The sequence below is a fragment of the Sander vitreus genome, chromosome 1 (genome assembly GCF_031162955.1).
Source record: "Sander vitreus isolate 19-12246 chromosome 1, sanVit1, whole genome shotgun sequence".
Classification (NCBI taxonomy): Eukaryota; Metazoa; Chordata; class Actinopteri; order Perciformes; family Percidae; genus Sander; species Sander vitreus.
Window position 1 is genome coordinate 22,911,603 of NC_135855.1, and position 11,973 is coordinate 22,923,575.

The 11,973-nt window shown below is 39.3% G+C and overlaps 1 protein-coding gene across 7 annotated transcripts in view; it reads left to right on the top strand.

The window, feature by feature from the left end:
- The window catches only part of nfat5b (nuclear factor of activated T cells 5b), a 54,627-nt gene extending 50,000 nt beyond the window's left edge, over positions 1 to 4,627 (top strand). For all 7 annotated transcript variants that reach the window (XM_078248565.1, XM_078248583.1, XM_078248574.1 and 4 more), the window contains one exon: positions 204 to 4,627. In XM_078248565.1, coding sequence (XP_078104691.1) covers positions 204 to 442 — 239 coding nt within the window. In that variant the 3' untranslated portion in view covers positions 443 to 4,627. The remainder of the gene's footprint in view (positions 1 to 203) is intronic.
- The last annotated feature ends 7,346 nt before the right edge of the window (positions 4,628 to 11,973 follow it).

Genomic DNA, 11,973 nt, shown 5'->3' on the forward strand with positions numbered 1-11,973 from the left:
CTAATTGTCGTTCCATTTAATTTCAATGCACTTGAAATAAATGTACTCATGTTTTACCCAACTGAACTACAGTTGAACATGAAAGTATCTGTGCATATGAAAAGTGCAAAGAAATGGCTATTGAATATTATAATGAATATTAGACTTGCATTACAAACTTACAAGTCTGAGGTTTTTAAACTCATTCTGTTCCTTCCTTGCAGAATGTGGCCAGCTGATGAACACTCCTGGAAACACGCTGTCGGATCAGATTATTGCCATCAGCCAATCTGGTCAGAACCAAAGAGAGAGTGACGCACACATCCAGTCCCTGCTCAGCCAGTCCCTGTCTCAGTCTGGGCCTGTGCAGAACAGCATGAGTGCCTCTCAAAATATGGAGAAAATTGATGACCTGCTGGTCAGTCTGCAGGACTCAGGCAACAACTTAACCCGTTCATACTAACCTTTTATACAGGTTCACGGATTGTCTTTTATTTTGATAGGTGGAATCATTGTAAAATGTTGACAAAAAAGTCTAAATATTGTCTGTTAATAAGCCCATGCTGTAAAAGATTTGTAAATTTGTCTCGCATCATGAAGTTTGAGACGACCCAAGTCTCTTCCTCATGAATATTCTCCAGAGTGGCATGGATGATATCTGTTATCTCATTATTAAGGACAAACTTGACAAATGAATATCTAGACAGTGAACCAGGAATTTGGTTTGTAATTTCTTGGCTGAGTGGGCTGGCCGAGAAAGCGAATGTCTCTTATTAACTTTATGACTGACTGACTGACTCCCCATTGTAAGAAACGTGCAAAATCAGATTAGGCTCCAGGCAAGAACAGACATCTTGTCATTACTGTTCTTTGAGAAAAGCAGCATTTGGTGCTTTCCTTCAACTTTTCCTCTGAAAGAACAGTAACGTATTGGTCTTGTTATTCATGAACTTGTGAAGTTGTGTGTGCATCTGTAGATAGATTGTCAGTGATTTTATCTGCAGCGTCTTTCAATTCTCATGGTGTTTTCTAAAGTGTTCTCCAGAGTGTTTAGTGGTTTCCATGAATCGTGTTCCCTTTAATATTCGTTTGTATTTTTTTGTTGCGTGGAAAGTGGAGTGTGCGGTGTATCAAGTATGTATGGTTGAATACATCCAAGATGTGGAAGGTAGCCGCTGTTGACATGGTTTGAAATTATTTTCACCCAACAGTGCAGGAAGTGTATTGAAAGAAAGTTAGTGGGTTAGAGATGAGGCAGAGAAATGAGAGGTAGAAGAAAAGTAGGAAAGTCTTTGACACTAATCTGATGTGTAGTCACAAAGAAGCGTCTTTATTCTGAGTGCTGATTATATCAATGTTGTAGCAGCCAGTAATATACATATATTCACTCAAGCTGTTTCTGGTAGCCCACAGTGCTCAGTAGGTGTATTACTAATGTAATGTAATTAGTGGCATTTTGTTGCCTGGGTAAATTAGATTGAGTCTGGTCTAGATCTGTTTGGTGCAGTAATACCTGTAAAAGAATATTTTAGCTGTCGGTGTGGCAGTGCATTGAAGATGGTCACCTCCAGCTGTGAAACATATCTTTCAGTACAAGATACTTTAACATCTCCACCACAGTGTACAGATATACTTTATGATATCAGTAAGCAAACATGTTCCGGCTAACATTTAGTCTGTATTCATCAAAAGTCAGTTTGGTACTTTTTTTTTTTATAACAGATCCCCCTGTTAATTCATTAAACGGGTGAATCTTTTAAGAAAGTGTGGCGGTATAAAAATAACAAATATTGGCGGAGGCTTTTACATATATATATATTCAGCACTTTATGATGCTGTTCTTTGTGACCACTTTACTCATCGAGGGTACAGTACAGTCCCAAAAGAGGTGGTGGGTTGTTTTTTCAGCCGCCTCTTTCTCATTGTTTACAGTGAAGAAGATACATTTTTTATTAACATGCTGTTACAACTATTCATTCCCAAAACCTAATACATTATTTATTCCTGAAAACCATTTAAGAAATCTGGAGAAATTAGGAAATGAGTTAGCTAGTTAGATCGAGACGAGACGATCGAGTCGTTTTTATTCAGTTGATATAATTTCAGTTGACATATACCTCTTATTCAAACACATCTACAGTAGAGGGCGTAGAATGTAATGTTGTTATTATTATTATTATTATTATTATTATTATTATTATTATGTGTTTTAGTGTCATAATTCTGCGTCAGGCACGCATGAAGTGGAATAGTATTCTTAAACAAGCTAGAGAAAAGCCTTTTTGTTTTTACCAGTTTTAGTAATGTTATGGATTTAGTGAATGTTGAGGAGAAGCAACTGTTTGCTGGCTCAACAGTACACAACATTATACATCTCATCCAGCAGTTGGCTAGTGGCCTCAGGACCAAAGTTTGACTAGAATCTTGCTTTGCATAAATCCTGATGACAGGCTAGTTTTATGGCTCATAAGCTTTTATTTCCTTTTTTTAAAAGAAATGTAGATGATTTCATTATAACGATGCCCTGCTGCCACACTTTTCTTTCTTTTTGTTTGTTGTGAGTTTTTTTTTTGTCAAAAAACTGTATTTGCGTCATGTTTAGTTTTACTGTAAGTGTATGCATGAACAAGGGGCTGGTCTCTGATGATGGCAGAATTAGCTCCGTTTTATGCCTCAGTCGTTGTCTTGTTTTGTTTGTTAGAAACACATAAACACCTTTTACATTTTATACACTTTTAAGTCAGTACCAGCTATTGTTTTATGATGGAGATTATGTTAACTTGGCTAATGTGATTTGAGTCACTGCAGCGTGTCAGTTTGAGTGGTTGTGAGTGTTTTTTAAAGGGACCCTACTCCTGAAGGAAACCTGACTTTGGAGAAAAGAGCTATCTGGGATTGGCTTTCTTCAAATTGTGAAATAGAAGAACTAAAATTTCCAGTGTTGAGTATTTATGATTTTATTTGTTTTTGTTTATTTGAAGTTTAGATCTTTTTTTTTTCTTTCTTTTTTTTCTGTGTAGTACATGTGCCTCTCTTGAGAAGCATATTTAATTTATTTGTGTGCTGTTTCTTATCAAAATAGTTTCCCGTAATCAGCTATGTTCAGATACATTCTAACTATATCGATGACAGCAATGTGATCTGGCGCCCCCACAGACCTTGTGATGATGGTGGTGATGCCTTTAAAAGAGACAGTAAAGTGATTTGTACACTATGAATATTATGCACATTGCTGTGCACACTTAGTGTTTTGTTATAATATAAGCCTTCATGTACATATCATGTGGTTGTTCAAGGCTAATCATTGAATTGCTGGCCCTGTATTCCTTTTTTACCAAATAGTTGAACATTCAAACAATTAAAATTTGAAATCCTTCAAAGCAGGGCCAACAAATGTCAGTGTTTTTACTATAAATATATAGAACTGAATGTGATTATACAGCATGGCTGTAAATGTCTCACTTAGATCCAAAATGCTCTTTTATACACATACTGGGGAGGTAATTACTTTTTTGAAATTACAGTTTCCTCATTTGTGTGTTTCCAATGTAACTGGAGATCAGAAATATGTAAAAGTGTGACTCATTATACAGTCACTACTAACTGTATGAAAAAGAGGAGGATTGTTGATAAAGGTTCTCATATTTCCTACAGACTCTAACTGTCTCTGTTTCATGCAATAGAACAAGTGGTTTTCTTTTAATATTACCCATTAATTTAATGTCAACAAATTAAATCTGCTGTCACAGGTGTTATTTTTGTTCCTAAAATGTCACTTTAGACACTAATAGAAAATGTACATGTGCCTAGAGATGTTGTAGTAGCGACCAGATGGATGTTTTACCATTGTTGCCTGTTTAATACCCCTGGTTCTGCCAGTGATGATTAGTCCTCATTAACTAGAATGTTTTAAGCAAAAAGACTTTAAATGTACTTTAAATGCTCAACAACAGTGACCAGATAAATGTGGTTGTGGTTGATAAACGTGTTGTGCAATTTCTGTCATGCTTCTAACTAGTTTGTACTGAAGTATCCATTGCATTTATGTTATACAACGTAGATGTAGACACATTTTCCCTGAAACTGCTATGCAGCTAATATACTGTAAATGTAGATCTGTTAGTTTTTGAATATATATTTTTCTAAACAGCATAAAGTAGAAACCAAAGTAGATGTTCTTTCTATTATTTATGTTGCTTGTTGAAATATTTTCTGATGCTTTGAGTGCCGCCTGAAACCGATTTTAAATCTTTTAGTTAAAAAAATGCAAATTTCTCAATGCATGCTAGAATTGTTTTGTCCTATAATTTAGAGCAATTACAAATTCTGCAAAACATACATTTTCATGTTATTTGTCCCTAATTTGTTCCAAGTCTGGTATTATTATTATTTTCCAAAATCCATTCTTAACATTTCTGTTACTTCTTTAACTGTCACTCTTTTAGTAAACAGGAAATTTTAGTCCTGGAAATAGCAAGGGGGAATGTTTTCTTTATTTTTTCTAACCATGTGAACAACTGTCAAATTATTACCCTTCGGGGGGGGGGAACCTTTCTTCATATTTAGCTTTTGTTGGGATTTTTTCATTCTTTTGCAATTACGTTTCTGTAAACTTGCTGCTATCTATATTAAACATATATACTTTAAATGTTAGGCCAATTTGATTTTTTTTCATGTTTTTTATTCTAAGTTACTGCAGAAGAATACTTGGCTGCGGGATGAGCCATGGCTGGAGGCATCATGTTTTGGGGTTGTCTGTCCATCCCATTCTTGTGAACACTATCTCAGGACCCACTGGAGGAAATTTCTTCAAATTTGGCACACAGGATAAAATGATAAAGCAATGGCATTTTATATCCAAAATGTCAAAGGTCGACTTCACTGTGACATCATATTGTCCTGCAAAAACACTTTCCTGGCCATTATACAATGCCATAACTCAGGAAGAGAAGGGGAGACATTTGGTCGTATACCGAATTGGTGACACTAATCTTGGCTGCCCACCTCGAAACTGTGGTGATTGTTTAGATCTTCTGTGCTGCCGGGTTGAAGATGTGTGTGAAACATCCATGTTCCGCCATAAAATACACTTGACACCTTTTATTAAGTTGCTTCCAAATCTACATACATAAAATATGAGTCTAGACAGGCATGGATGTAAACTGCAACTTGACTGGTTGGCGGATGCATACACAACCACAAGGCGTTAATTCTAGTTAGTTTTAGTTGTTACTGTGCCAAAGCACTAGTCTGGCTATCACCAGACCAAGCTCAATCTTTTAAGATTGAACATTAGTCTGGGGAGTCTGCTCTGTATTTTCTCTGCACAAGAGGCGTGATCAACGGGCATAGTTCAAATGACTCTGTACGCAATTGGATAGTCCTTAAACCAATCAGACCATAGATCCAGGTGATGTAGCAGCGACAGTGGCATCAACGGGCTGCTGCCATGGAGTGCTGCACTTTGGTGGCCGGCTTGTTGAATGTAAACAAAAAGCTGCTTGGTCGCTTCTCTATCGTCATCGTATTAAACCCGCCAAAAGCGCGCCAGGAGGATAAGCCAGTTTGTGATTGGTTCCCGCAAATTTGTAACGGAAGCAGGATAGATAAATGTACAGGTTTCAGGGTACAGGGTTTACCCAGTCTACCAAAGAACCCCACCTTGACACAACTAAGGTTATTGGACCGTGACTGATGGTTGGCGGTATTTTATCATACTGATATAGTTTACACTGAAGTGCACACACTCATGTCAGACTCCTAAACATGTGAAGGGCATGTCAACAATCTGCAGCAAGTGTCCCTTGTCCAAGTGTTATCCCTTTGACTTATCTTGCTTTTAGAGCCACCAAAATATTTAGGCCTGCAAATTCTGCCTTCGTTAAGGCTTCTGCGGAAATTTAACAGAAAACTTTAAATAATAATGGCTTTACCAATATGTTACTAGTCCTTGTGCAACAGGAAAGCACCTTAACCAAGCTTTGACCTAAAAAAAAAAAATTTCAAATTGGAAACCAAATGATGACAGTTATGCCAACAGCTGCATCATGAGAACATCCCCTCTGGCTCCTTAAAGGTGCACTATGCGTTCCTGCATGACGTTACTTCTGTTGACATTACAAGTAAATTCAAAACAGAGCAAGCTCGCCCCTCCCTCCATGTTTCCGTAACTGTCATGACTAACTGACTAACTGTCACTAACCCCCACCCCCTCCCCTAACCATCTTGTCGGTGATTGGCTGGAACGTGTTTGTTGTATTTTGGTGCCTATCCTGTGCCTCTAGTGTTTGTTTGACGTTTACGACCCCTGTGTTGTCTCCCGAGACCGGGCTTTTTCACAGTGTATTCAGGGGGCAGGCAGCTAGCGGATCAAGGAGAGATGCCTACGATTTGAGACAAAAATGAAATTGCGCTGAAACCATGCAGGAACGCATAGTGCACCTTTTAATCATGCTACTATCCACACATACAACTTACTGTAGGCTACAGTATGTGCCCTGCTTAAAACGTATTATTCGCACATTCAATTTATTGCTTGTGTTAAACCCATAGACTGTAAATGGTCACTGTTGTCAAGCATTTAAAGTACATTAATATTAACAGTCTATGGTTAAACCAAATTACATTTTTCTCTAGTATTACTCTTACTACTACTAAATTCAGACTGTTTGCTGTCCTGGCCCCTCAATGGTGGAACGAACTACCTATAGACATCAGGACTGCAGAACTCATCTGTTCAGACAACGGGACATGCAACTTGGCCCATAAAATTATATTAAAAAAGAAAAGAATAAATCTCTATCTCTTATTGTCTCTAAATGTGGCACTTTAATTAGCAGCACATTTGATGAAGTTGATGATGATTCTTGCACTTTTGGTTGAATGCACTTATTGTAAGTCGCTTCGGATATAAGCATCAGCTAAATAAATGCAATGTAATATACTGTAGAAAGGGGCTGTATTAATTGATTTAAAGGAAGACAGTGTCAGTCAGTTATCCGTCTGTCCATCTAACACTTCTGTTAATCAGGCATTCAATTTAGTCAGGTCAAAATTTCCTGTTGACCAGCACTTTTGTACAGCACAGTTCTGCCAGAAACAAACATTTTACTGTAATACTTCAAGGTTCTTGGAGATAAATAGCGTTTTTAGTGACCCCAGAGCTGGTCTACGGAAAACCTTTTCACTCCCTATTCAGCCCCATTGTACCAAATTTGGTTGCAGTTCCACCAGAGTTCCACTGGGGGTGATCGCGGTCCAGTGCTAAATGAATGGGACTCTATGGAGCTAGATGGCTAAATTTGTCTCTTTCGCCTGATTGTCGTTGAGACATCTCAGATTTGATTTTAGTTTTTGCAGGTTCAACATGGATTATAGGTCAAAAGTTGAATGAACGAGTACTTGTGTCCTTTTGATTTCTTACAGGTTGAGTCGTTGTTGCCCATAACACGCTAGCATTCTGCTAATGAATGTTGATTGGTCAGTGAAGGACTGATTACGACCAGAGATCCCGCTTGACGGCTTCCGAAGCAGAACCAGAATGTCAGACTGAATATATCATATCCTGAGAAAAGTGGATTTTGAGGGGTATAGCTCCATAGAGTCCCAGTCATTCTGCACTCGCCTGTGAGCGCCCCCTATATGGATCTTCTTCCCTTATTAGAAATTATTTGGTGGAACTTCTTCCCTTATAGAGCTCAACAGTCCTGCCCACAGCGGGTTCCGGAAGTAAAAATACAATGCAATTTCTCCATTGACAAATTGGAGTATAAGCCATAAAATCGTAAGCGTCGATGGTAGACTTAAAACCAGCTACGACACAAGCGATTGTATATTATCATATAGATGCCAAAAGTTCATGGGGCACCAACCTTGTTTTGAGATAAATGTCTTTTATTCACGATGTCTTGGATAAGTACTCCATTACCCACAATCCTGAACAATCCCACAATCCCACAGTGATGCCTCTGATTGGTGGAACTCATGCTGGTGAGGAGGGGGAGCTGCCTATGGATCCGTCATGCGCATGCCCAAAATGATAATCCTGTTTTACGAGGATTGACGTCACTGCACGAAACACGATCGGTTCCACGCTTCTGCCGTTAGCCTCCACCAAAGCTAACGTTAGTTTAGCTAACAGCTAATTTGGCTAACCGCTAGCTGACAGCTTGATTCAGTCTAAAATAACGTTAACTCAAATAAACACTGGGTAAAGCAGGCTACAGCTGACATAACAGCTGTTATATATTTTAACGGTTATTTTCAGGTTTTATTTTGAGGGTCTTTTACAGTTATTACATGCTGTCTCAGCTAGCGGTTAGCCGAATTAGCTGTTAGCTAAACTAACATAGCTTCCTTTATTCAGTGGTGTGCGGTGGTTTATGGGATGAGTAGTTCCAAAGCCTGTCTACGGAAAGCCGTTCCACTCCCTATTCAGCCCCATTGTACCGAATTTGGTTGCAATTCCACCAGAGTTCCACTGGGGGTGATGGCGGTCCAGTGCTAAATGAATGGGACTCTATGGAGCTAGACGGCTAAATTTATCTCTTTCGCCTGATTGTCGTTGAGAAATCTCAGATTTGATTGTAGTTTTTGCAAGTTCAACATGGATCAAAAGTTGAATGAACGAGTACTTGTGTCCTTTCGATTTTTTACAGGTTGAGTTGTTGTTGCCCATAACACGCTAGCATTCTGCTAATGAATGCTGATTGGTCAGTGAAGGACTGATTACGATTGGAGATCCCGCTTGACGGCATCCAAAGCAGAACCAGAATGTCAGAGTGAATATTTCGGCGTGGTCTTTAAAACATTAGCAAACCTCTAATGTGTGTATTAACAGGGAGAGCCTAACCTGTCAGCTGTGTTGTCGATGCTTTGAGAGAACAAAGGAAGCAACTCAGAGCTTGCCATAAAGCAGTATCTCTGGCCGTATATGTGTATGACATCATTGACATTTTAAAAGGCTTTTTAGAACAAAAAAGCCACTTTAAAAAAATCTAACACCCAGCAGTGTGTATTTTCTTATTTTCATTCAAATTACTAGACAAAAAATTATATCCTGAGAAAAGTGGATTTTGAGGGGTATAGCTCCATAGAGTCCCATTCATTCTGTACTGGCCTGTGAGCGCCCCCTATATGGAACTCTGGTGGAACTGCAACCAGTTCATAAGCCGGAAGTAACGAGAGAGTGGAACTTCTTCCCTTATTAGAAATTCTTCGGTAGTTCCTTTGCTCGATAATGAAACTATGTACACAGTTTTGTACCTTTGACTTTTTTTGGATTTTCTGTTCGTTTTTTCAGTCGAAATTATATGTTGTATGCTTATGAGTCACGTCGTAGCTGGTTAGCCTAAGACATGGTCTAAAACTCTTTCTGTACGGATTTTTCCAGACGTCAATGGGAGAAATGAATGGGAAATTTACTTCCGGAACCCAAGGTCTCTCGGAGGAGGGGCTGGATTTTTGCAGTTCTTAGAACTAAACGTTCCTAGAACACTTTTTTTGTCGTGTTCCGACAGGAAAAATTTGGGGATTTTTAAGTTCCTCTGGCCTCAGTAGTGTACTTTTTTAGCTCCTACTTCAGAGCAGGGTCTTTTCCCTTTTCCTAGGTGTACTTGATTGGTCGAACTTATAAGTCACGCCCACTGCCAACTCGGAAACTTGCAGACAGAGCAACAACCAACAACGGGACATTTTTAACAATTATTATTATTCATAATTAAATTCACTTCTGACAACGTTTTAGGCGAGAAATTAACTGTTTAGATTTTGAATATAGGCAGGCTTGCGAAAATTGATGCCGAATTGACAATTTGCTTCAAAGTTTTCGGAGTTCAGAAGCTACATCAAGCGCCTGCCCCGGCTTCTAGCTCGTCACTGTCATGCTCAGACACCTCGCGGTAAGCTGGAGGTCTCTCAGACTGCTCTCGTAAATAAGAGGCTTTTATTTCGTCGTTGACGGTTTGTTTGTTTAAATATCACAACACATGTCCATCATAAGATTAACAGGAACCTGTGGTTAACTGTCTTTTTGGAGTTAAACTCCACAAGGGTGTCCTGCGGCTCACCGGCAAAGACCGTTGCCGTGCTTGCGTCACTCCCTTACCCCTCCTACCAGTCCACTTGGCCAGTGGGAATGCAAACGGAAAAAAAGATTTTGGGGGAGAGTAGTTCTTAGAACTGCTTAGAAGTGTACTTTTCCTCTAAAAAGTACAAGTACTATCCGGTCGGAAAGCACCTTTAGTCTCCTGCAGAGGAGGAACAGTACATGTCCCGCCCGCCTTTTTTTTTTTTTTTTTTTGCAGGGTGGGAGGGGAAGACTGATGAATATTCATTAGGGAACTCATCCCTGAATGGCTAGTACTCGTTGTCTGCTCTGGTTGGGTTGGTTAGGTTTAGGCAAGAGGAGTGGTTAGGGTAAGAATGTCAGGGCGAGCCAATCAGGGATGAGTTCCCTAATGAATATTCAAGTGTCTTCCCCTATCTATGGTGGCCGACAGGGGCAAACACCCTACAACTTAAGAAAACACACGCAAATAGACAAAACACAAGCAAATTAAGAAAACAACTTCATTAAGTTGACAACACATGCGAAGCATTCAGCAAACGCACTGCAAATACACACAACACAACCAAATACATAAACGCACTGCAAAAAGAAAAGCACACAAACCAGAAAACAAATGCAACAAAAAAACCGCAGCAACCATTACACAACAGAAGTTCTCCAGACCTCTAGAGGGAGCAGCTAAGTGGAACAGCTGGATTTTCGACCCCAAGGGGGGAGAGCGCTCTGCCTTTTTATTAGAGTCGGGTATGGCTGCAGCCTGGAGAACTCCATAGACTGTATATTAAATTCATATTATTATTAATAACATAATATATTAATAATTTAAAGTCTATGCTCCTGTCTCATGCCCTCCCGGCTGGTGCCGTCCCCGAGCTTCGGCTTTTCAAAATAAAAGCTTGCGTCTGGTCCGCTATGTGTTTGTACTTTGGTGTGTTGGATGTTTGTGAACTAAACAGTACGGCAATCATGCTAATGAATACAATAACTTTTTCAGCAGATGTCTTACTTACAACACGTTGGAGTTAGCAAAGCAGTTTTGTGTTTATATGTGCGAGCGGGATTTATTCAGATTGATAAATCCCACGGTAAATTGGCTGGTTTACTAAACAGGGAGGGACTATAAATCCTGTCTGTTTTTTGTATTTCAAGAGCAAATTGCTCCACAATATGAATACAGATTGATCACTTATTTTGTTGGTAACCGTTGTTGTATAATCACAATATTACACATGAGGAGGCCTATACTTCAGTAATGCGCCTTTCGGACCTCGAAATGAAACCCTCTCATGTAATATGGCTTAAACAAACGTCAACGTTAAACGCTGATGCAGTTTTAAATGTTTTATTACCACGAGTTTACAAACGTCTCTGCTGATTGAGTATCACCTGTGACCTGAGCCGAGACACACTCACCAAAAGAGAAAACATATCTCAAACATAGACTTAATATTTACAGTCTATGAATGCTCTCTCGCTCTCTCTCTCTCTTTCTCTCTCGCTCTCTCCCCCCCCCCCCTTGTTGAAAATCAAGCTGTTCCACTTAGCTGCTCCCTCTAGAGGTCTGGAGAACTTCCGTTGTATAATCTGGATGCTGCGTTTTTTTGTTGCATTTGTTTTCTGGGTTTGTGTGCTTTTCTTTTTGCATTGTTTCATATTTGCAGTGCGTTTATGTATTTGGTTGTGTTGTGTGAAGTTGCAGTTCGTTTGCTGAATGCTGCACATGTGTTGTCAAATTAATTAAGTTGTTTTCTTAATTTGCTTGTGTTTTGTCTATTTGCGTGTGTTTTCTTAAGCGTTTGCCCCTGTCGGCCACCGTACCTACTACCCTGCAAAAACAAAAATAAATAGCGTCCCGCCCCCCCACCACTGTATAAAAGGCATGCTGCTTTCGTGGTATTAGTGAAAATTGCAGCCTCTATGGTCCA